Source organism: Heliconius melpomene, chromosome 5, assembly GCF_056956725.1.
Source record: "Heliconius melpomene rosina isolate 202511_hmr_F chromosome 5, ASM5695672v1, whole genome shotgun sequence".
Lineage (NCBI taxonomy): Eukaryota > Metazoa > Arthropoda > Insecta > Lepidoptera > Nymphalidae > Heliconius > Heliconius melpomene.
The window spans coordinates 8,741,193-8,764,939 of NC_140393.1; the positions used below are offsets into that span (position 1 = coordinate 8,741,193).

The 23,747-nt window shown below is 34.6% G+C and overlaps 1 protein-coding gene across 1 annotated transcript in view; it reads left to right on the forward strand.

Annotated features, from left to right (window-relative positions):
• The first annotated feature begins 1,037 nt into the window (after nt 1-1,037).
• Snoo (Sno oncogene) overlaps nt 1,038-23,747 on the forward strand; it is a 65,775-nt gene continuing 43,065 nt past the window's right edge. Inside the window, exon 1 of the mRNA XM_085186083.1 lies at nt 1,038-2,569. Within this exon, the coding sequence (XP_085042209.1) occupies nt 1,775-2,569 (795 nt within the window). The 5' untranslated portion in view covers nt 1,038-1,774. The remainder of the gene's footprint in view (nt 2,570-23,747) is intronic.

Sequence of the window (23,747 nt, forward strand, 5' to 3'; positions counted from 1 at the left end):
TGTTTATTTATATATTTTTACTTTCTTTGCTTCACCAGGCAGATGGAACCTAGAAACCTAGTTGTAAGTCACTTCATTCCCATTAAAGCTCTACCGTTCCTAATTCCACCGATACCGATGGCATTGTGTTCATATCGTCGAGTGGGAATCGAACCCACAACCTGTCGCGTTTATAGTCCGATGCTTTTGTTTCTGAGCTACGACTGGCATGACATTATATATTTACATTTATTTTACTATATCGTTTATAATTTTATTGTATAACTTATTTTATACAAATTCAGTAAAATTCCCAAATTCTGCTCTGGTAGAGTACGTTGATGCGCAATCCTAGCTGAAAACATCCATATCGAAGATCATTAACCTCCTTTCTGGGAGTACGTACTTCACTAAAATTCAGCGATACGCGGTGATTAAACTCAATTTGAATGACACAAAAGTTTTATGAAGCTTCTGATGTACGATTCAATTGTTTTATTTACCTTTCTTAATGAGAAATAAAATTATTATTTAAGAAAATCTCATCACATCGTAATTCATATTTGTTTTTAGCAAAACACCACGTAAAGCACAGGCAATCTGAGCGGTACGATTATAAAATACTTTATCACCCACGGCGTTTCAAAACAGACCTTAACACAGTTCTGGTGAGTTTTTTATACAATAATCTAGTTCCCTCGCGGCCGCGTCTGACTTTTGAGGTAATATTTTTATCTAACGCCATTGCTATAGAGTTGCGTTCTCTATGTATGTTTGCAAGTGATAAAAACAGTTTTCACGGAGAGCCGCGAGCGATCGCACTAGACGCAGCCGCCCCCTCCCGCCGCCGCCGCCGCCGCCCCGCCTCGCGAGCCCCCCGCGCCTGTCGCGCTCTCATAGATCGGTCGGACAGATGTACAATGTTGATGTTTACTGTAATGCCACGTTACATTTGTCTCAGAAAGTTTGGTTTTTGGCAGATTTTAAAGAAATGAGTAATGTATATATTTTTATGTAAATTAATAAATAGAAGTAATGTGCAAAGGGTATTCTTATTTTTTTCTATTGCCTAATAATATACTGTTAGCGTACTCATGTAAAAGTGGGTAGATGTAGATGAAAAAATCCATAATAGCAGTGGAACTGTGTCAAACGCGGGCAGTTGCCTGTAGGCAACAGCCCTTATCGGAGGGAGGCTCGGGTGTAATAGTGTAATTACGTGGAATCTCTTTCCGAATACGGTAGAAACATATACACAATATGTGTTTTTATCGTGTTTTTTTTAATCGTTAACCGCTTCCGATTTCTTACAATACATATTTTACACGGTGTAATTTGCCTTTTACGTTGACGTATGACGCTCGAGTAAATCCCAATTTAGCATCGTCGGCTATTAAATAAAAGTAGTGTTTTTGTACAAAAATAATTTATTGTTTGTTCTTTGGTTGAAAATGAATTAGTTATCGGTATAGTATATTCTTAATAGATCGGCATTACTTATATGAAAAAATCTTACTGCATAAAATATCTTATTAGAAAAATAATAATATTCATATATGAGTTTCGCGCATTTCATCTTTGGCCGAGGCGGAGCGCCGCCATTCTGGATATTTTGACGGGAAGGTCGGTCACGTGACGCGCGGGGTTCGGGCGCGGAGCGCGGGCGGGGCGGCGAGAGGCGCGCGGGGCGGCGGGCGCGGCGCCGGCTAGACTCCCCAGTAGCTGAGCCGGCCGTCTGCGCGCCGACACGCCGCACCTCGCACGCCGCAGGACATGGCCGGCCGCTAGGCGCGCCATGGACGCGGTCGCGCCGCACATCTCCTCCGTGCTGAGGACGTACCAGGCCAGCGCACCGCGCAGCCTGCAGGGGCCGGGCGCGCCCGCGCCGCCGTCCGCGCCCGTGCCGCCACCCGCGCGCACCCCCCGGGCGCCGCCGCTGCTGCTGGCCGCCGACCCGCTGGGCGAGCGCGGCGAGACGGCGCTGGAGGGCGAGCGCATCTCGTGCTTCAGCGTGGGCGGCGAGCGGCGCCTGTGCCTGCCGCAGATCCTCACCTCGGTGCTGACGGACTTCAGCCTTGAGCAGATCAACCGCGTGTGCGACGAACTCCAGATCTACTGCTCGCGCTGCACGCCCGAGCAGCTGCACGAGCTGAAGGCTACGGGCGTGCTGCCGCGCTCGGCGCCCTCGTGCGGGCTCATCACACAGACGGACGCAGAGCGCCTTTGCGCGGCGCTGCTGCACGCGGGCGCGGGCACAGGCTCGCGACGGGCCGTGGGCGGGTTCCGCGTGTACCACGAGTGCTTCGGGGGCGCGCGCGGCGTGTGCGCGCCCGAGCTGGCGCTGGTGCAGTGCGCGGAGTGCCGCGCCGTGTTCGCGCCACGCCGCTTCGTGAGCCACTCGCACGGCACGGAGCACCGCACGTGTCACTGGGGCTTCGACTCGGCGCGCTGGCGGCGCTTCCTGCTCGTGGCTGACGATGAGCGCGACCGCGACAAGTGCGCCGCGCTGCTGGATGAGCTGGCTGCACCAGCCGCACCCGCAGCACCCGCCCCGCTCGCCAAGCACCACGCGCCGCTCAAGAGAAAACAGGTAGGTTCAGTGCATTGTACCTTAATTCCTCCTATTATTACCAATTCTAATATTCCGCCGAAATCAAGACAACATAAAACATATATATTTTCGTAATTGTACAGACGAGTGTTTTGTTTTGGTACAGCGTACTAAGTAGGTACTAACCTTTAAAGTGACCTTTAGTTACCGCTGTTTAACTAGACCTATAATAACTTATTGCGTGACAGCGTTCACTAAACTATTACGGAATAAACAATACTATGTAACATTTGCGGTTTGTCAATTTTCATTGAAAAATAAAACTCTACAGTACTTAAAACATGTATTTGTAAGTAATCTAAAGAGTAAGATGTGCTATAAAATGGATGCTTATCAGACTTTTGGCTGAAGATGAACTGAGGTCTTAAAACATGTATTTATTAGTTTATAGAAGGATTATAGGTTATAGATAAACACACTAGCTTCAGATTAAGTCAGCAGAGTCACTGATATCCGCTATGCATTTGATGTACGATTTCTATAACAAACTCTTACTGCATTCCAATTGGACCCAACTATGTAATATAATGGTTTCTACTTTCTTAATCCTTGTATGATTTGAGTGACATCTGTTATTATGACGCTTACTTCAACGGGTGTGCTTTAAAAAAATCTATGTTATAAAAATCTATACACAAAACGTTCATCAACTCACTGAGCGCGGTGTTAAGCTCCGCCACTTTTTGCGAATTCGGGTACTGTGGATTGAAAAAAAATATATCCAATATGTAAATAAAAGGTCCTATTGGATAAAGAAAATTCTTACACCCTTTTTTCCAATTGTTGTTATTTAAATAATGTATAAAAAATAACTGAATTGAGTATTTATAAATATTTTGTATAACATACTACTAACAACTAACGTGTAGTTACTGTTTAAAGTTTTATAAGAAAAACTAAAAACTAAAATAGTAATTTTAGTTCAGCTCTATTGTAGAACAATTTAGACGTTTTCAATAAATACAGCTTATATAAACGTAAAATTAATATTTTAATATTTGTTATTAAGATCCTTATTAGATCACATTGCAATATAATCTCTTAAACATAACAAACGTTTATATACAAAAATATAATTATAATTATCTATTTCTGTAAATTCTATGTTAACCACAGTCCAAGATTTTTTAAGGAAATCTTTTTATACTTTTTATGTGGTTGTTCTGGTTCGTTGTATCAAGATAGCGTCGGAAATCTCGCCTAGAATGAAGATACCATCGTCAGTTTCTTTTAAATGGAAGAAAGAAATTGATGCTATATACTTAATTAATTTCTTATTTGATTCAATATAATTCACACCCGACGGGTTCTGTAATGATTTACTCGTACTTTACAATCTTCATCCAATAAAACATGTTTTATCAAAGAAATCTTTTGAAGTTGAAAATTCACAATAATTAAGTATGTTGGCAAGTTTATTTTATTTTGCTTTATTATGGAGGATTCGTGATTTTAAAATAAATAATTTATTTAATATTTTCATATTATTTAGTGATCTTATAATGGACGGTATAATATTAAAATAAGAAAAATGATGATGAAAAACAAAAAACACTTGTACGTAACGACGTTTCAAAGAAATACCTAAACTTAGCAGAAACCGTAACGTCACCACTTGATTCTCTGATATCTTTTCCTCCCCTTAATGGGTAAAGAGCGCGAGGCCGAAAAAATCTTATTTGAACATGCTTAAGGCACTGTATAATAAATCCCAAATGCATTACAAAAAATACTAATATCTCAATTAAACCAAGCGTGTCCATAACTCTATCAAATATGTAGTTGATAAGACTATGCACGCACAGACCGTCGCGGCGCACGCAGCGGCCGTTGCACGTGGGCGTCTATCGATCTGCGTAATTGTACGTCTGACGGTCTGAGCCTACGTCTACTTACGAGTACCTATCTGCTGCACGATATGCGATACGGAACGGAACGGTACGGAACACGGATGTCGTGTTAGAACTTGGCTTCACCCGTGACTGTGCTCGCGTTGAACTATTGTTTCTTTTTTTTATGTTCAGATGTTATGTTTTGTGTTATCTATAGTGGTTGAATGAATGGTTTGAATGATAATTAAAAAAAATGCTTAAAACATTTTTATTAATACTTTTATAATCTGCAATCGTAAAAATCAAAGGTTTTTTTTTATTATATTGCTATTATTGAGTGCAATCAGTTACATCCCAATAACGCCAGTTAGGTTTATTTATTATTTTATTGTTACATTTATAACTGTACAAACTCTGCAGTATTTAAATTGATATTTTTATATGAACACGAACGCAGTTAGGTTGTTTAATTTATTTTTTAAGCGGCGTTTTTAGTTATATTGTCTTAATATATGTATACAGTTCATTTGATATTCAATTTTCTTTCCCAGCAGTGTCTACTTTACTAAGGCGGTTGATTTAACCGATAAATTAAAAAATCAAGAATTATAATACGGCCGATACACGTGTACATTCTTGTTACATAAATTGAACGTTATTTAAATTTTCAAATTAATCGACGCTAAGTGATTGTAATGCTCGTTAATAGACTTATTTACATAAAAAATAAAACAAAAGTGAGATACATATAAAATTAGGTTGTATAATTTATGACAGTGACAGAATTGATGGTAGAATTTAGTTTTTTTTTTTTATTTTGTCTATGGATAAACTTAAAATGCTTGTAATCAATGTTTTAGAAGTTAAGCGATGAAAAAGTGTCTGAAATATGCCTTTTGCCTGCTTGGGAAATGAAGTAAGCTTTTGCCTGCTTGGGGAATGACTAGCTTTTACCTGTGACATGGCACGTGACTCTATGTCCGAAACAACGGCATAATTAATGCAATGTAATATACCCCTATAGAAAATATTCTCAAGAAAATGATTGATTTTTTCTGAAATTTCCCAGATTAGCAGGTCCAAAACAAACTTTTCAGCTTTTAATATTTGTTAGTATAGAGTATGCATTAGTATAGACAGTGTAGATAATAATTAATTCTGCATTTCATTTTTTTACATTCACAGACATATCGAAGTTGCCTTTTGTTTAAGCAGAGAATAAATAACCTTTTCTATAAACGCAAACATTTTTCTTTACATAACTTCTTACAGTCATCATGTAGTCATACAATTTTAAATGGAACGAAAGTAAAATTCGTTATATATTTATACAAATACGTTATATACGTCGTTTAATATAATAGCGGGATTTATAGATTTATTTAGGAGCTCTCATAGAATCTTCCTATATCTCATACACTAACCAAACCGTTCGCGTTTTGCTTATCATAAGATATTAACTAGTTGTAGTTGTAATATTTGTACATTTGAATAAACAATGTATTACCATCGCGAGTGGTCAAGGCTTTATATATTTTGGCAACCATTTTAGTATTCAAATATACTAAATAATCATGTACGTCGATATGACGTCGTAAAATAACTTATTAAGTTCAAGAACTTTTCTTATTTGTGTACATTGTGAGTATATTTTTTTATGTAGGCAAAAGCAATTTATGTTTAATGAATAAAATTAGCTGCCATGTCTTTTTTATAGTTATGGCGGGAAATTAATGAATGTCATAGAAAAGCGAAGTGAATCATTAAATAAAATGCACATACATAGGTATATGTTATATATGTGTCAGATATTTATTTAATAATGATTTTGTACCTTGAAAAAAGAATAAAACTCAAGAAGCAGAAGAAAATGGCTAAACAAACTAACAAGTGAAGTTAAATAAAGGCGTTTAATGAGGAATGTTTGAAACTTTGTTATTTCAAAGTAATGTCGCCGCTGAACTGGTTTCTACTTCTGTCATAATTATCTAGACTGTACCTGAGCTAATATTAGAACATATCAAAATAGGGCTAATGACCTCTACTTTCTAAGCTTTTGATGGAGAAACTGTATCTGAACAAAATTTAGTGTTAAAACATTCCGTTTTCCATTAAGACACTTCTGTTGCCAACTTTTCTTCCTTTCTTTATTTCCCGAATTCTCGAGGTATTGCCTATTGATTGGCGGTCTATCAACACCGCGCTTTGCTTCGTTACCAGAGAAAACGAATGAAAATATTGAATATTTCATTTTCTTGAATGGAAATCGATCCCATAACCGTCCCACTTACACTCGCACGCTCGTATCCCTGTACGTACCCTGTTCTTGTTATCCTGCTAAATGCGGGATACAGCATAAACCATAAATACTGTGAATATATTATCATCTCTCTTCTGCATTCGAAATAGTTATAAACAACTTTACATTCATCATAATACATGTCCATTAGCTACTTTAATTACGCAAAAACAATGGAATAGACAGAAACGTCTATACCAACTCTTACCATACGAGTATAGCAGATACAAACATACGCCGCTCGTACCTCGAGAACAATAAGAACCATACAATAAACCCGCTCTGCACTTCTGTTATACGACATCAACTAATATATACTCTATTTTCAAGGGATAGAGTCCTAAATTGAAGGACAAAATGGAGTTATAGCCCACCATGCCGGCACATTAATATGCAATTATAATAATGCGATTGCATATCCCAGGGCGTACGGAATGTTTCAATAACTCTCCTGCATAATAAACATTAACTTCTAAGAATATAGTTTTGTCGTACGATTCCGAAATTTCGATTTATTAGTCTAAAATGACATAATGAAAGTAACTTTTTTAAGTATTATCAGGATCGAACTGTGTAAGTTGGTACGTAAGATATTAAATAGGGAACATATTTAGTTTCCTTGTTTTCACGTAACTTATCTTATGTGGTGTTATTTAGGTTTTGGTATTACGAAATCGAATTCAAAATCGTTCAATGTATGCAAACAGACACTCCTCCATTGCGCTACGAGACTTACGTTAAGTTACTCGTACATATAGAATTAAAAAAAAAAACAATAATATCACTTTTCCAAAAGTCGGTTAAATATGTAAACAATTGTCACGTAATAAAACAAAAATAATGTTAATTTAGATATTCGTATTAAAATTACAAATAGTTCACATTGTTTTCCTCAAAAAAACATCAAATAAATTTTTAATATGTTCATATTAAAAATACTTTATTTAAATAAATATATTTCTCTTGTCATTTGAAAGAAAATTTAAATATCCATTCTATCAGTAGGTACCTTTAATACTAAAATCAGATACGAGTCGTACATACTCGTACAACGCCATTAACATTTAAAATTATGTTCTCTATAATAATATGGTTATCTTATTCCCGATCGGAATTAACAAACAGAATATCGTATTTAAGTTTGCATCGTAAAACTAGAAGTTATATGTTATTAAATAATTCAAATATATTTTTCTTTCTATATTATATAGAGATCGTCGTGGCGTAGGGGCTCAAAGTGACTGTAACGACGATTGTGGGTTCGATCCTAACTCGAGGAAATGAATTATTATTTATTTTCTTCGCTCTAGCACCAAGGCAAAAGCTCGCAGTTGAGCTACTCGACTCGTAATGCCTATAAAATTTGGTAGAAAATGGGGAATGAAGTATCTAAACTAGATTTATAAAATTGTATTATCTATCGGAGAACATATGTATGTATGTATATATATATTTTTTAAATATCATTAGTCTCCTGAAAATTTTCTTAAGAGGCTATTAGCAGGTTCACACTGTAAGCCGAATATATTTTATTAAATAACTCAAAAATATTTTTCTTTATTTACTAATCTATTGTAAAGTATTATTACCTTTTATAAAATTAATATAATGACATACATTATATTACTAACGACTATATATAATATTATATTCTATAAGTATATCTTACTCCTTTTTGTCATTTTTCACCCGCTAGAGACTTCGCGTGTTGGAAAGCGGAAACTACCGCAGCGCTTTGACCTGTTACAAAGTAGTTTATTCGATTAAAATTAGTTCGGACGAATAAGCAGATGAATCGATTCTTGTATTTGTAATTCAATACAGATAATATACTTAAATGATTTGTAAAAAACATTACCTACATGTAAACCTACATGGTCAATTAAATTATTTTATATTTTAATAAATTATGTAAATGTTGCCATGTAAAAAGATCGTAATAAAATATATACATAAATTAAAGTTTTATATTCCACTGCATTTGTGTAGATGCGTTCTAAGGTCAACGGAACAATTCCCAACGAGAAAAATAAAGCTAATTTTATAAATAGTCTCTATTTAGTATGCTGACAATGGCCTCGTGGATGCAAATTGTATGCGAAATACATACGCCACCATTTGAATTGCATCAGCCGGCCGTTTAAAATTTACATTTCGTGATTGGCAATTGTTCAGATTAACGGTGTATTCAATTTTGCCGGTTACTTTTTGCACTTATTACTCTACCGGGTGTGGGAGTGCTCTATGTGCGAATAGAGTGCTAGGTGCCGTACATTTTTCACTTGGCCGGGTTACATTCGCTTGGTAACAGCGATTCGCTGGAACACTTAAGTGTAGGTTTTATGGCATTATAGGCTTTATGGTTTAGCTATAAATGTGAGAATGGCCTGATATTTAATACGTGCAGCGGTGGGTACAGTTGTTTATAGACGCGAGGGCGACACGCTGCCCAGGGCGCTTTTAATTTTAGTACTAAACGTTTACACTAATGTTTGTATGTGAAAATATATAGATAGTAATATTATATGCAGGTACTATAAAAGGATATTCCTTTTATTTTATTTTACATAACATAGAAAAAGTCAATAATAATATTTTTATATTGACTTTTCCTAAGTTACTTATTAGATTTCACATCGTGCCTACCGCTAACTGCCTACTTTTAATAATAACAAAATGGAAAATGTAAACCAGATCTACAAATAATTTACAAAATATAATAGACTAGCGGACGCGCGCAGCTTCGCTTGCGTAATTAGGGGTGAATTCTAATAAACCACGAAACATGTGTTCAATGAAATATTTTTAAGAGTCTTAATTTCAAATTTTATAAAAATCGATGGCGATTTAAAGATTTTTCCATACAAACTTTCAACCCCTTATTTGCACCCTTAGGGGGTGAATTCTAGAAAACCATTAAACAAATGTTGAATTAAATATTTTTAAGAGTCTAAATATCAAATTTTATAAAAATCGGTGGCGATTTAAGAATTTTCCCATACAAACTTTCAACCCCTTATTTGCACCCTTAGGGGGTGAATTCTAGAAAACCATGAAACGTGTTAAATTATAAACGTTTAAGAGTCTGAATTTCAAATTTGATAAAAATTGGTGACGATTTAATAAAAACCTATACAAACTTTCAACCCCTTATTTGCACCCCTAGGGAAAGAATTCTAGAAAACGATGAAACACGTGTTCAATTAAATACTTTTAAAAATCTAAATTTCTAATTTTATAATAATCGGTGCCGATTTAATTTTTTTTCCATAGAAACTTTCAACCCCTATTTCACCCCTTTAGGGTTAAAATTTTTCAAAATCCCTTCTTAGTGGATGTCCAGATTACGAAAGCAAACTTTTGTCCAAATTTCACATTTCTACGCACAGCGGTTACGGCTGTGCGTGCGTCTTACCTCAGTCATTGAGGACAAGTCCTTTTATATATATAGATTATAAAAAGACAGAGGCCGTCTAACACAGCGGCACAAGGTGTGACTGTAACGCGACGGTTGTGGGTACGATGCCCACTCGAGGAAGTGAAATATTTATTTACGTTTATATTTCCATTTCTTCGCTTTAGTGTCGAGGCAAAAGCGCGGCGTTGAGCACTGCCACTCAACACGCAATGCCTCCAGGATTTGGCAGAAAGTAGGGAACGGAGTGTCTTAACACTGGGTTCCCTGTGCCTACCCTGCAGTGTGCGGAATACAGCGTGAAGCTAATAATAATATAAAATTTCTCTTTCAGTTTATTGATATAGAGCTAAATATTATTTCACTACATTTATTTAATTTTTGTAAAACAGATTTTTTTAATTAGAATATTTAAATATATCCAAATATTTTTTGCACTTCGAATAACATGCAAACACGCTTTCTATAATAATAAATACATAGAAATACCTGTCAAACTGGTTATATTAAGCTCGATATTCTATCATTAAAAAGAACAAGTGATTTGTATCGTATTTTAATCAATTTTACCTGTTTGCGAGTCTTTGTTTAATTTTGTAGATATGAAATATAATCTTTATTCGGTGAAAATTGGGGAAAGCAAAAGTGCTTATGAGTGTGGGGCGTCTTAAGTAAGACTAGGTTCCCAGGTTCCCTCTGCCTAGCCTGTGCAGGATACAGCGTAAAGTTAAAAACGAAGTAATATACATTTTATGCATATGTGATACTAATACAAAATATGTAGAGATAATCTTGTGATTGAAATTATTGGGTTCTGAATTTAGGCCTTTTAAAATTTTGGCGTGACAGCGGAATCTAACCTGGCAGAGGATTCCTCTGCCTTAGATATAGGTAGTATTTTGTCCAATCTTGGGTACCTACCAAGTTAGATAAGGGTGAATGAACTTTTCATTTAGCATTAAAAGGATAAGTGTGGCGCTGAGATCTATCTTCATTTCAATAAAATAATCAGAATTTTTCCGGAAACGGAGTATTTTGACACTAATTTGATATAGCGTGAAGCTAAAAAAAACATTCCGCACCCATAACCTTGGCGTACAATATTGTAAGCTCATATATAATAGTGAGTTTAAAAATGAATACTAAATACTAGTGACCTAGTGTGGCAGGACGTAACCAAGGGCGGGTGGGGCAAAGTCGTTTATAGCGATGTAGTGATTTTTTTCTACAAACCTGATTTATATTGTAATTAAATTACACTATATATATTGTTAGAAATAATCAAATAATGACCATAGAGGTTATATAAGAACGACTCTAATTACTGGCTGGCACTTTTATGGGCTGTCAACGACGACCGAAAGAAAAGGATCGCTAACGTCACTCAGCCCGATGGATTCTTTAGAACCAGATATTGTTATTAGACTGCTAGATAACTCCCTTTGGTTGTTTAATAATTATTTGAAGTCTTGTTTTAATTCATTACCTTTCCCACTTTATTTAATATTTTCAATAGTTTCTAACAATATTATTATTGTAAGACCGGTGCGCCGTGGCGTAGATTCACTCAATACCCAAAAAGAGAAATTCGGCGCAAAGTGGAGAACGCAATGTCTTAACACTAGTTTCCCTCCTCCTACCCTGCTATGTGCGGGAAACAGCGTGAAGCTGATTTAATTTATCAATTAGTCATTTAGAATATTATTTATATTTTATATGGATATAATTAATTATTTAGAATTTTTTTTAAATATTTTTTAATCTTTACTATAGGCATGTAATTTAAATGATTAAGATAATAAGGTGTATAATTTATTGTAAGGATTTCTTTTATTTATCGCTTTATGCAAAATAAAAAAGATTATCAACAATCATGTAGGTTTTAATTAATTTGTAACACAGATTTACGTAGCATATACCAAAAATACTTTTCCTCTCTAATTAAAGAACACTAAAATTACAAATTCATTTTATATTTCATTAAAATAACAAATGTAACTTTCGTCTAATTTAACAAATTAATTGTATTTAAACTAACTAAAAGATAAAAACATTTTAAAATTAATAATTACATAGAATTTATACTTTAAAATATATCTTATTCACGGGCAGTAGTTTTACGGCGATCGTAAAAGCCTACTCATAGTTAATAAGTTAGCAACTATGACACTCGTTTGAAATACAAGTGGTTTTTTTATATTAAAAACTTACCATAAAACTCGTCTGTAATGGCCAGATAGTAATTTGTTACATGAAATTTGCATCAATTAACATTGTTTTCAATAATTATGATGTAAGTTGCTTCGTTCACTAATAATACTTTTAGGTAAATGTGGTTAATGCTTAAATATAGTTTTTTTTTACTTGACGTGTGAACTGCACTTAGCTGGGTAGTCAGAGGGAACCTGGAAACGTAGTGCTAAGATAGTTTCCATCAAGGCACTCCTGTTCCCCACTTTTCGATGTATTCCGATGGCATAGCATGTTGAGTAGCGGAACTCGAAGTTTTGCCTCGTACTCGTCCAGAGTGAGAAGATGGAAATATAAACTCAATATAAACAAAATAAATATTTAATTTCCTCGAGTGAGATCGAATCCACACCCAGTTGTGCTTAGTCACACTCTTGTACACTACGACACGACTGGCCTGGGTAGATACATGTTTGTAAAAATAACGTTAAACATTTTGTATTTGTTGCATATTTGTAAAAATGGGAATAGATATTTTTTTTAAACTTCATTGTACTTCTACTATTATAACTCAATAATCTATAGTAGTATAAGTAATAATCAATTTAATGGAAGATACGGACACCCACCACAAACATAAACAATGTAATATGTAAAGTAATATCTATATGTATTCTGCAACAATGTGAGAACGAGAAGCCATAAGCGACACGTGCCCCAAGTTCGTTGATCTGAGCTTAGCCTTATAATAGGCTTAGATGCCTTAAATCAATTTTGGATGAATATTTTATTTATTTAAGTTTATATTACGTGGTACATTAGACAGTTTCTTTTGGTATAAAAATTCGTAATACTTGGAATAAGTAAGGAAAGTGAAAATGAAGTGTTTTGTCACTAGGTTATTTCTGCCTTCATTGCTTTATGCGGGATACGCATGAAGCTAAAGATAATGGATGAACACCTATATAATAAAAGTGATCTTATATAAGTCCTTGTGTTTGCAAAACTTATATTATGCATAGCAGGCATATATATATATATATATATATTTGGATGAGAGATAGATGGAGGGAGGGCAGAGTTACGGTCTAGTGTTAAGGCACTCCATTAAGACACGTTCCACAATTTTTTCCACATTCTGGAGGGCTTCCCACGTTGAGTGGCAGAACTTAACGCCGCGCTTTGCCTTGTCACCAGAGCAAAAAGCTTTCCCCGAGTGGAAATGGCATCCACAACCACCATAAAACTTATAAGTATAGCTCTAATAATTAACTATGATGCATCTCAAATCACAACATGATAAACAGGATTTTTACATATTTTAGCCATGAGACAAGTAATAGAACAAGTTTCTGTTTACGACGCCAATAAAGTCATGAACATAAAAGCTTAAAATGTACTCATAAATTTGACTATATGATTATATTCTAAGTATACTATTTATTCCTCAAACGATAAATTGCCATTTTTTATTGTAATTCCACTTATTTTAATGGATTATTTTGATGTTGACATAATCATTATTATTTTGATAATGCGGATATTGTCTTTAGTTTGTTTTGGTGACCTTGCGAGTGGGGTAGAGGGAACCTAAATTTACTATTTTAGAAGAAAATAGCATGATTAGCTTATTATTATTTTTTTGTTTTTAGCTTTACGTTGTATCCTGCATATAGAAGGGGAATCTGAGAAACTAGTGTTAAGACACTTCGACTTTAGACACCCCAAATTCCGACGAATTTTGGAGAAAATGAGTGTTAATGAATGAGTGGATTATGATATCTTTATATCTATATAAGACCTCCGTTGCTAAGTGCCTGGGTGGGTGACCACGCATAAGGGAAACTATTAGACTTTAAACACAGAAATTTGGCATGTATTCTATACTCGATATATTTTGAGATTTGTTAGAAATATTTTTAAAAAATATATTATAAATTCATAATCTATGAAAACAAAATTTAAATATTCTTCATTCTATGTTAATTTCTGACGACAGCTTGTCTTTTTTTATAGAAACGGAAAACCCACCTTTATTGCTTTATAGCAAAATTAATCTTAATAACTTTTGTTGTAATATATCATGAAGTGAACCGCAGTAGGTTTTTTTTTTAATTTATTATCAAATATATATTACATTTATATTAGTAAGGTAGATAGTAAGGTATACTAAATACATCAATATTTATCTTCAATTTTATAAGTTAACTAGCGGACCCGGACGCGGCTACGCCTGCTTGAAATATAAGAATATAATTTCTATAAAAATATAATTTCAATCTAGATGAAATGCTAAAAGTGACTATTATATTTATTTTCATAAGGATGAATATCAAAGTGACGCGGTAACGAACACGGTCGCGTAGCGACGACGGTTGTTATTAACATGGCAGAATAAATTGCATGTCAAATTAGAAAGTATTTTAATTTATTAGTATATATGTGTAATGTAATATTATATAGCCTATAGCACTTCTGAAGAATGCAGCTTTCATACAAAACAAAAACAAAGTAAATCGGACCAGTAGATCCAGAGATCTTAGCGTTCAAACAAACAAACAAACAAACAAAGAAACTCTTCCGCTTTATTATATTAGTATAGATTTCTATTATTTTAAAGCATTATAGTTATCATTTACGAGACCCAGTGTTGGACGATGGACCTCCCCCACGCTTTATTAAATAGATATCATGAATATAATAAAATAAATACTTGCAGTATATACAAAGTAAAAAACCGTGAGAAATCGAACCCCCTTTCATTACATTATACATTTCTAAACGCATCAAGACTGCTTTAAATAATAACATTATTTATACTTAGATATTGTAAGTAGCCTTAGTAATTCAAGTCCGTGCACGTGTTTCATTGTAACACAAGCGTTTAGCATCAAACTGGATTCGAACACGCGACCGCCGGCGCGGAGATAGATAAGATCACTATAAAAATATCTCATTTTGGATCTAGCATTCCCTCAGCTGTAAACGTTGTTCGCTGAAGCTTATGACATTTTTCATTTCCACCCCACCGCGCTAATTACTGCCCGGACGACCTCACACCGGCTCACCCTTTGAAAGGGTAGCTGTATACAACTATATTAATATATACATGTTGTTTTGTATGTTAAGCCGCTTTGGTGGAGTTGGGAAGTCAAAAAGGTAGTGCGGGTTCAAATCTGTTCTTGGGATGTGGGCGATGTAATAAAAATAAAACCTAAACTCGAGTGATTCAAGTAACCTTTGAAGAGTTCCACTATTCATATCCTGGATCCATCATCAGACAAGTTCAATATACCACCTAAGCCCATATAACTGCTAAGTTTTATGATGATTCAATTGTTACAAGTGGGTCAAATTCGTTATATACTTCAAGTCGACCTATTATAATAAAAGCGTGTAAAAACATTTTCTCATATAATATAAAGACTTTGAATGTAGTAAAAAGTAATTTGTTTAACATGACACTATGTTTCAAACTAAACTAGATTATAAATGACACTAGATGTCCATTTTCCTGGTGTCAGAGCGATCTCATTCTAAATTAAAATGAAGCGCAAGGGCGTGACTGTAACGTGACGGTTGCGGGTTCGATTCCCACTCGAGGATGTGAAATATTTATTTACGTGTATATTTCAATTTATTCGCTCTCGTGTCGAGGCTAAGTGCGGTGTGGAGTTGTGGCCCTCAACACGCAATGCTTCCAGAATTCGGCAGAAAGTGGGGAGCGGAGTGGGGAACACTAGGTTCCCTCAACCTACTGCTGTGTGCGGGATACAGCGTGAAGCTGATTTTATTTTAAAGTGAATGTAACTGAACAAAACACTATTTAGGTCACCCAAGTCGGTTTTTGCCACTCAAAATAATTTATTAATGCTATATGACGTGACGTCGCGTGAATTAATTTGGTCGAGGACATTTTGTAATGGCACTTTAGAATTTTTTTCTAATCTTTATTATTTAAGATATACGCTTTTCTTAATCTTAACATGACATTTTGAAGCGGGCTGTAGTAAATTTACATGCAAATTTCTCTATTTAGATAGATGGTTAATGTTTCATAGAAACATACATGAGATACGACTAATGTAGGCAGAGTTCTTAAGCCATGAAACATACATTTAATTCAAATATATGTGATATAAATTGTATAATATATTATTCTTAATTATATAAACGCACGCGATCAGCATTTTTAGTAATTTTAATTAGAAGAATTTTCCAGTGAGAGCTATTTAACATACAAATTTTAAGGTTTATATATTAGTTATCATTAGATACTGAGAGTATTTCTCGTTTTCTAATTAAGCATTGGATATTTATACAAAATCTACAATTTCTGAATATATTAAGATATACTATTACGTGTAAATAACAGTTATATTTTATTTAACTACATTAGTATTACACAAAATTTTGAGAGTTATTCTTTCATATACCCCCAAAAATAATAGGATAGGCAGACGGTAGTGCCAAGACACTCCGTTCCCGATTTATGTATGAATTTAGTGCAATTATGAATATAAACATATGAAGAAGACAAGATATCTGCATATTGCTCGCTGTCAACCCTGAACTCTATTCACAACTGATAAAGACAGTAAGTGTTTACTAATCACCATAGAGAACGTTGTTTTTACTTGCATATATTTCCTTTAATAAATACTATGCAATTGTATAACTTCGATTGTTTATCAACATAATTATATACATATATACTGAATTTATATTTAAGATTAAGTTTTGAATAAATAGCAGTTTAAAATGGTTTCGGAACCAGGAACCTTTTTTAACTCGGGAACCTTTTTCGGCACATCATATTTTTGGTTGTGAAAATAAGCATCCCGAGGAATTTCCTGAAATCATATCAACAATATATTAGAAAATTAATTGAAAAAAAAAACTGATAATAAATTTAGTTTTAAAATACATTACGCAATATTTTAAAGTATTTGTTAGAGGAGAACGAGAATAACGCTAATTTTAAATGAAATGTTGGCGCTGGGACAACTGCCCCCGCGCAAGTGTGGGGCCGTTGTAGTTGTAATGAATAGATTAATTATTAGTTTGTTTTTACATCACTAATATGTTGCGAGTGCGCTCAATTAGGCAAGTCACCCATTTGGGACGATTGTTGTTTGTGCTGTGCATGTGAAGGTTTCAGTATAGCAGTGAGAACCTAGTGTTAGGACACTATCCTCCCACTTTTTTTACGTCGGATTTTAGAGGCATTGCGTGTTGAGTGGTGGAATTTAACGCTACGCTTTGCTTGGAAACCAGAGCAGAGAAATGAAAATATTAAATATTTCATTTCCTCGAGTAGAAATAGAACCCATCACCTGTCGCATTTACTCTCGTATGTCTGACGCTTATGCCCATGCGCCACGCTGGCCTTGAATATCATTATAGTTATCATTCGAAATCTAAATAACCTATACTCATATATTGCAATTTGATTTATTAAATGTATGTAAATTATAGGTATGGTATATAAGGTAAAGCAGCTGGTTAAACCAGCTGTTTTTTTTAAATAAAATAGATTATATAAGAGTTTGGGATGTAAAATTATAAAAGAGAATATAATATTTCGTCATCTCTATCTATAAATACATAGTTCTCTACCTTTGCTTCACGGAAATATTAAATATACAACATTTTACAATAGAATAGAATAGAAAAAAGTATTGAAATTTAGTACATAATTTTATTCTTTTTAATATATTACACAATTCTTGTTTCTTATAAAGGCAAAGTTGTAAATTTTAACATAAATATTTAATAGTAAGACATGTCAAAAATAAAAAGAATATAATCAGTAACATTTATCCATCTCTTACTCTCTTCTAAGTTTTATTTTTCATTTTGTAAAGTCTTACACCACAAGACTTACGAAGTCAAAACCCCGACATATAAACAGTAACTGTTATTAAACTATTTAGTTTATTTTTAAACTTGTGCAATAAAAACGTCCTTGCGCCATGTTTCCGCGGAGCTACGCGGCCATGCGGCCACATACTCGCACACAATAGATATTACCAATTTACATTTTAAATATTACTAATTTGAATTTAAATCAGCTGACGACATTCATTAATAATATGTTCTGGAAAAATTCCTTACAATATTAAAACTAGATTCAGATTTAAATACGATAGTAATAAAAAAAATCGATTTATTATAACGTCCGAATAGACTACGAGTAGGTGCATCGAGTTTTCTTACGCGTAGTGACGTCACGTCGCCGCCATGCCACCATGTCGAGCCGTCTGCGCCGCCGTCCCGCGCCGCCGCCCCGCGCCCCTCGCCCGCCCCGCCGTCTGAGAGAATGGTTGACCAGTGACCTTGTATCAAACACGCGAGTAGAAATAAGTTTTTATGCGTGAAAAGTTTACTTGTTATTTATTTAAATGTTTGATTTCGGCGTTATATGCGGTCTGGTCTGGTCTTTGTTGTAGGCTTTGAGCATACGGAGTGAGTCCGTGGGGTAACGACCTTGAGGCCGCCTAGCAACGCTATCGAGATAATTGTTATATCAACACACCTATAAGAAATATTGTATATTTCTTTTTTTTTTTGGTATCTGTGTGTAGAGATAGTTTGGGTTGTTGCTAGGTTGGTTGCTCTTAGGAGCTGAGTGGTATAAATTGCTTTTGATTATGTTAAGGTGTGTATGAGATTCAAAGATGGAAGTATATTCATTCAGTCATATTGTCATTTGCCTTTGCCTTTGTAAACAATAAAAAAGGCTTGTTTTTTTTTCATAAAAAAAATACCCGGTGAAAAAACACTTGACGATCTCTCTAAAAAACGCCATGTTCACGTAAAATGCAGAAATCTAACTAAGGAATAAATTTTCTGTGAAACGTTGGTGAGATAACTAGAAGTCAAGATGGGTTCATTGGCCGGGGGAGTCAGCTGTTTACGGGACGTCAACCTCTGGGAGCGAGGCTTCGTTATAGCTGCTCGGGACTCGGGAGGGGTGATTGCGAGTTAGTATATCGGCTATATCTTTATTGCTCTCGTTTGTATCGAACTAGAGTGTTTGCGCCATTTTAGCTGGTATTTATTATGGTGGGGAATTATTTAGGAAATGAACGACTTTTATAAGGCTTTTCGTTCATTTTAGAAATGACTTATAGTAATGGAGTTAAGTACAGTATTTATTTTATATTTTTTAAAGTTAAAGCTATATAACACTTAAAACTTAACCTGAATTTTAAGATATTCATATAAATTGGTAAACAAAAAAACATTCAATCGTACAGCATCTTATAACTGTATAGGTACATCTCTGCACAGGGAAGTCATTAAAATTGAGATATTATTATATTAAGCCAGCAAAAATACCTCTTGTTTATATCCGTCCATACTCGTAGAATTCACAGATCACCCCGTGCAAGTACGCTCCAAGCGAACCGGTTTAAACAGTGAGGTATTGTTCGTTCCGGTTGAACTTGCTTCGGCGTGACTGTGGATGACATTCAAATGCGGTCCAAATACTCCCTACACCTGAATATTTCCGGTATTAAATAATGAAAGCGGGAGTTCTGAATAGCTCCTGTTTTCTGAATGTCAAACAATTTTGGACCTTGCTTAAATAAGTTGGGAAAATGTCTTGGTTGAAGGACTTCTCAGATTTGTGGTTTTTTTATCGTCCTCTGGTCGTCCGTAACTTGAAAATGTATTTTAATATTAATTTTGTTATCAAACTTTGGTTTTGTTGCAGGATGATGTTATTTTTTTTTTCCGAATTCTAGGAGCATTGCGTGTTGAGTGGTAGAACTCGAAGCCGTGCTGTGCCTCAACACAGAGCGCCCTTATCATAATTTGTGCCATTGCGTCACGTTTGGCTTACGAGGTATAATATGGCATCCTAATTCCTAAATCACGCTAATTGATATCTTCGCTCTCAAAACCTCATATTTATCTCATCCCCCAAAAAACTGAACAGGAGCTGGTGATGAATGAAGTAACATTAAACTTTTTGCAACACCACAATGGGAGGAAAGGAAACATCCGGACAATACACTTGGCTAATAAAGCTAAGGTCACTGCTCCATGCAGAGTTGCATGAACACCGGACAAATGAATTAGTCCCGAAGACGACCTTCGCACGCCTTTGTATAAATTGTTTGTGGTTTTGGCTTGTTATACACGTGTTGGGTTTTGGGTGGTTATATTTTTGTGGTTGTTTGACAATTTTTTTATTTTAAAATAATGGTTACCTACTTATTTCTTTTTTTATTTTTGTAAAAAAAAATATATTTGTACATCTTACCTTATTTTGGTTTGAATAATCAGACATAGATTTGAACCTTTAATAAATTACAATAACTTAACACAGTCTAAGTGAAAAATTAAGCAATAAGTGAAATATAAGCAAACAAGTGCATTTAACTTGCGGAATGTCCCTAGTAAGGTTTAGTTTTTCAATTTAATATTAATATCATACTGTCATTATGTTAAAGGCGTCTTTCATTCATCTATTGTATTGGCGCGGTACCAGTTTTTAAATGATCGTCATGCGACCTCCAGAGACCACAACTCAAGGGTACACCCACCCGTAACTATAGGTTATACGTTAGTATTATTGCTTCAAAAGATTTTTATATTGTGTCATGTAATTGTATGTAATATTTTGTTTATGAAGAAGTTTTTCAGTTTTATAAAGTATCAACATACATATTTATAAAATAGATGATGATTATTAGTGGAATTGAGGCCACGGAAACACGACAGGTTGTGGCTTCGATTCCCACTAGAGGGTATGTTATATTTTATATTTTCATTTCCTCGCTCTGATGACGAGGCAAAGCGTTCTGCCCCTCAAAGCCGCGCTTTACCTCCGGTCTTCGTTGGAAAAAGGGGGAACGGCGGAGTGTGTCTGAACATTAAGTTCCCAGGTGTCCTCTGCCTACCCTGCTATGTGCGTGATAGAACGTGGAGCTCAAAAACATGAATGGAGAGGTTTTACAAACATATATGATTTCACAGAATATAAAACACCAATACATTTTGGGGCAAACTCTTATTTATATTATGTAAATGTACAAAAAAAGACATGAGAGACGGAGATTCATTCTATTCCACTAATAATAAACATACGTCAACAATTCAATTCTATATTTCTTTCGTTTCCTAAAAACGACTTAATGTGAGTTTAAATGATTTTCAAGAAATTTATGATGACCACAGTCTTGAATAATATAAAAGGAAATTTATAATCTGCTAAGAAGAAGGCACGGTGCTGGCTTTGAACCCGAGCCTCATTATTTTTAAGTGCGATCTTAACCACCCTCCGATGAGTTTTTTCCACTATCAACGTTAATTGCACCCTTCCCTTCTAAAGGTGCAGTCACACTAGGTCTTTCGAGTATTTAATCGATTGTTGCTTTTTTATATTATAAAGTATTTTGTATTTTATTATTATGGAAAATTGATTGTCTTAACACTAGATACTCTGTATCAAAAAATAATGTGAATGTAATAAAAAAACTCTATTGTTTACTAAAATGTTTTCTCGTGGTCTAAAAATGAGTATGACACACCCCCTTTTGGCACAATCACATTCAATCGATTATTCGATTTAATTACACCCACGCGCTTGCAACAAATATTACAACACTCATTCGTTTTAACATCGATTGTATAAATCTATATGTATTTTTATATATAAAATAGAAATAATAAATATATATCATTTTCTCTAGTGAGAATCAAACTCACAACCTGTCGCATTTACAGACGCATGCTTCCCCTACTCCTCGAATTGCCTCAGTACATAAATGTAAATGCAATGTGAATCCTACTTTGCTGAAACTTTACAAGTATTTCCACATATACATATGTGTGGGTGCACAGAATTGCCCCATATGATAATAGCAGCATATGTGTATATCCGTTTGAATGCAGCCTAACTCATAAAACGCACAGGGGTTGGAGTTTGAAGCACTCTGGAATAGTACATACTTTACTTTTACCCCCTTCCAAAGGGGTAGCTATATAAAAGCTAAGTTTTATAGTGAAAAATCCGTTCTCAAACGCTTTCGAGCTAAATGGTGTAACTATGTATACCTGGTCTATACTGTAGTGTTTTGTTGACAGTACAAAGTAACGTTAGCACAAAAGTGATGTTGTTTGATTACTTCAATATGGACGCCGTCCTGGTTGTGTAGATATATTGTTTTATCTATTGAATATGAGGAATGCAGGTTCAAAATATATTTAGGGGATTTCTTTATGTTCACTATGTATGTATAGATGTGAGTAGAGTTTAATTCTCTCTTTCAGGGCAATGTTGAAATAAACTATTTTTTTTTTGTATAAATCAAATATCTAATTCTAAAACAATAGAATTTGAACATATAAATGTGAAATAAATGAGCATTATTACTTTAATAGCGTGCCAAACTTGCTTGCGACTATAAATACGACAGATAATGGATTCAAGTCCCACTCGATGAAATATTTTTTATTATTTTATCCTTTTATCGCTCTGGTAACGAGGCAAAGCGCAGCGTCTAAAATACTGCAAAAAGTGGGAACAGTAGAGTCTTAATAGGAACGGAGTGTCTTAACACTAGGTTTCCAAGGTAGCTTGGTCTAACTGAAACTGAAACTAAGCTAGATGTACTTACCACAGATTATAAATGCCCAAAAACAACATTTTGACTGTTTATACAGTGCATCATAAATAAAGTAAAATCTCAGAACATGGAAATTACCATCCTTCTAATAAATGAATATGAAACCTCCACCAATAAATCTTATATTTGTTGATTGTGAACAGACGCAAACGATAATTCCGCGGCGATATTTCTTCATAACGCGAGCCAGTGATATTTGCGCTCCACCAAAAATAAACCGCCATTATTTCCAAGTCCCGTTTGACATATCTGGACCGTACGGCTTTGGCAGCGCCATTTTTTTTCTTTTTCATACTTTTCTTGTTTACAAATTAGTTGACGAAATGGTTGGAATTTAATTTTATAAAATTTGTTTTTTTGATATGTCGTTTTGTATAGATGATATTTTTTATTTATGATAGTTTTACTAATTTTCTTTATATTGAGAAGGACTGCTTAGATTTTTTTAAATTTGATTTTTTTTGTATATATTTGCTTTGTATTTATTACCGTAGTGTCAAAACACTACGCCATCAACTTTCCACCCGAATAAGCGCATGTTGAGTGGCGGAACTTAACGCCGTTCGCATTGTTCGGATATAACAATGCGTGTTCTACCTCACGATGTAATAAGAACAATTGGAGTATTATCATTTAATTTTAAAATAGGCAAAGGCATTATTTGTTTTATTATTATAATAATGTTACGACATGTTTTTGCAATAAATCCCTTGCTCCGTATTAAATATCTATATTAATAAGTTGCATTAAAACCTCTGTCGAATACGAATCTGCACTA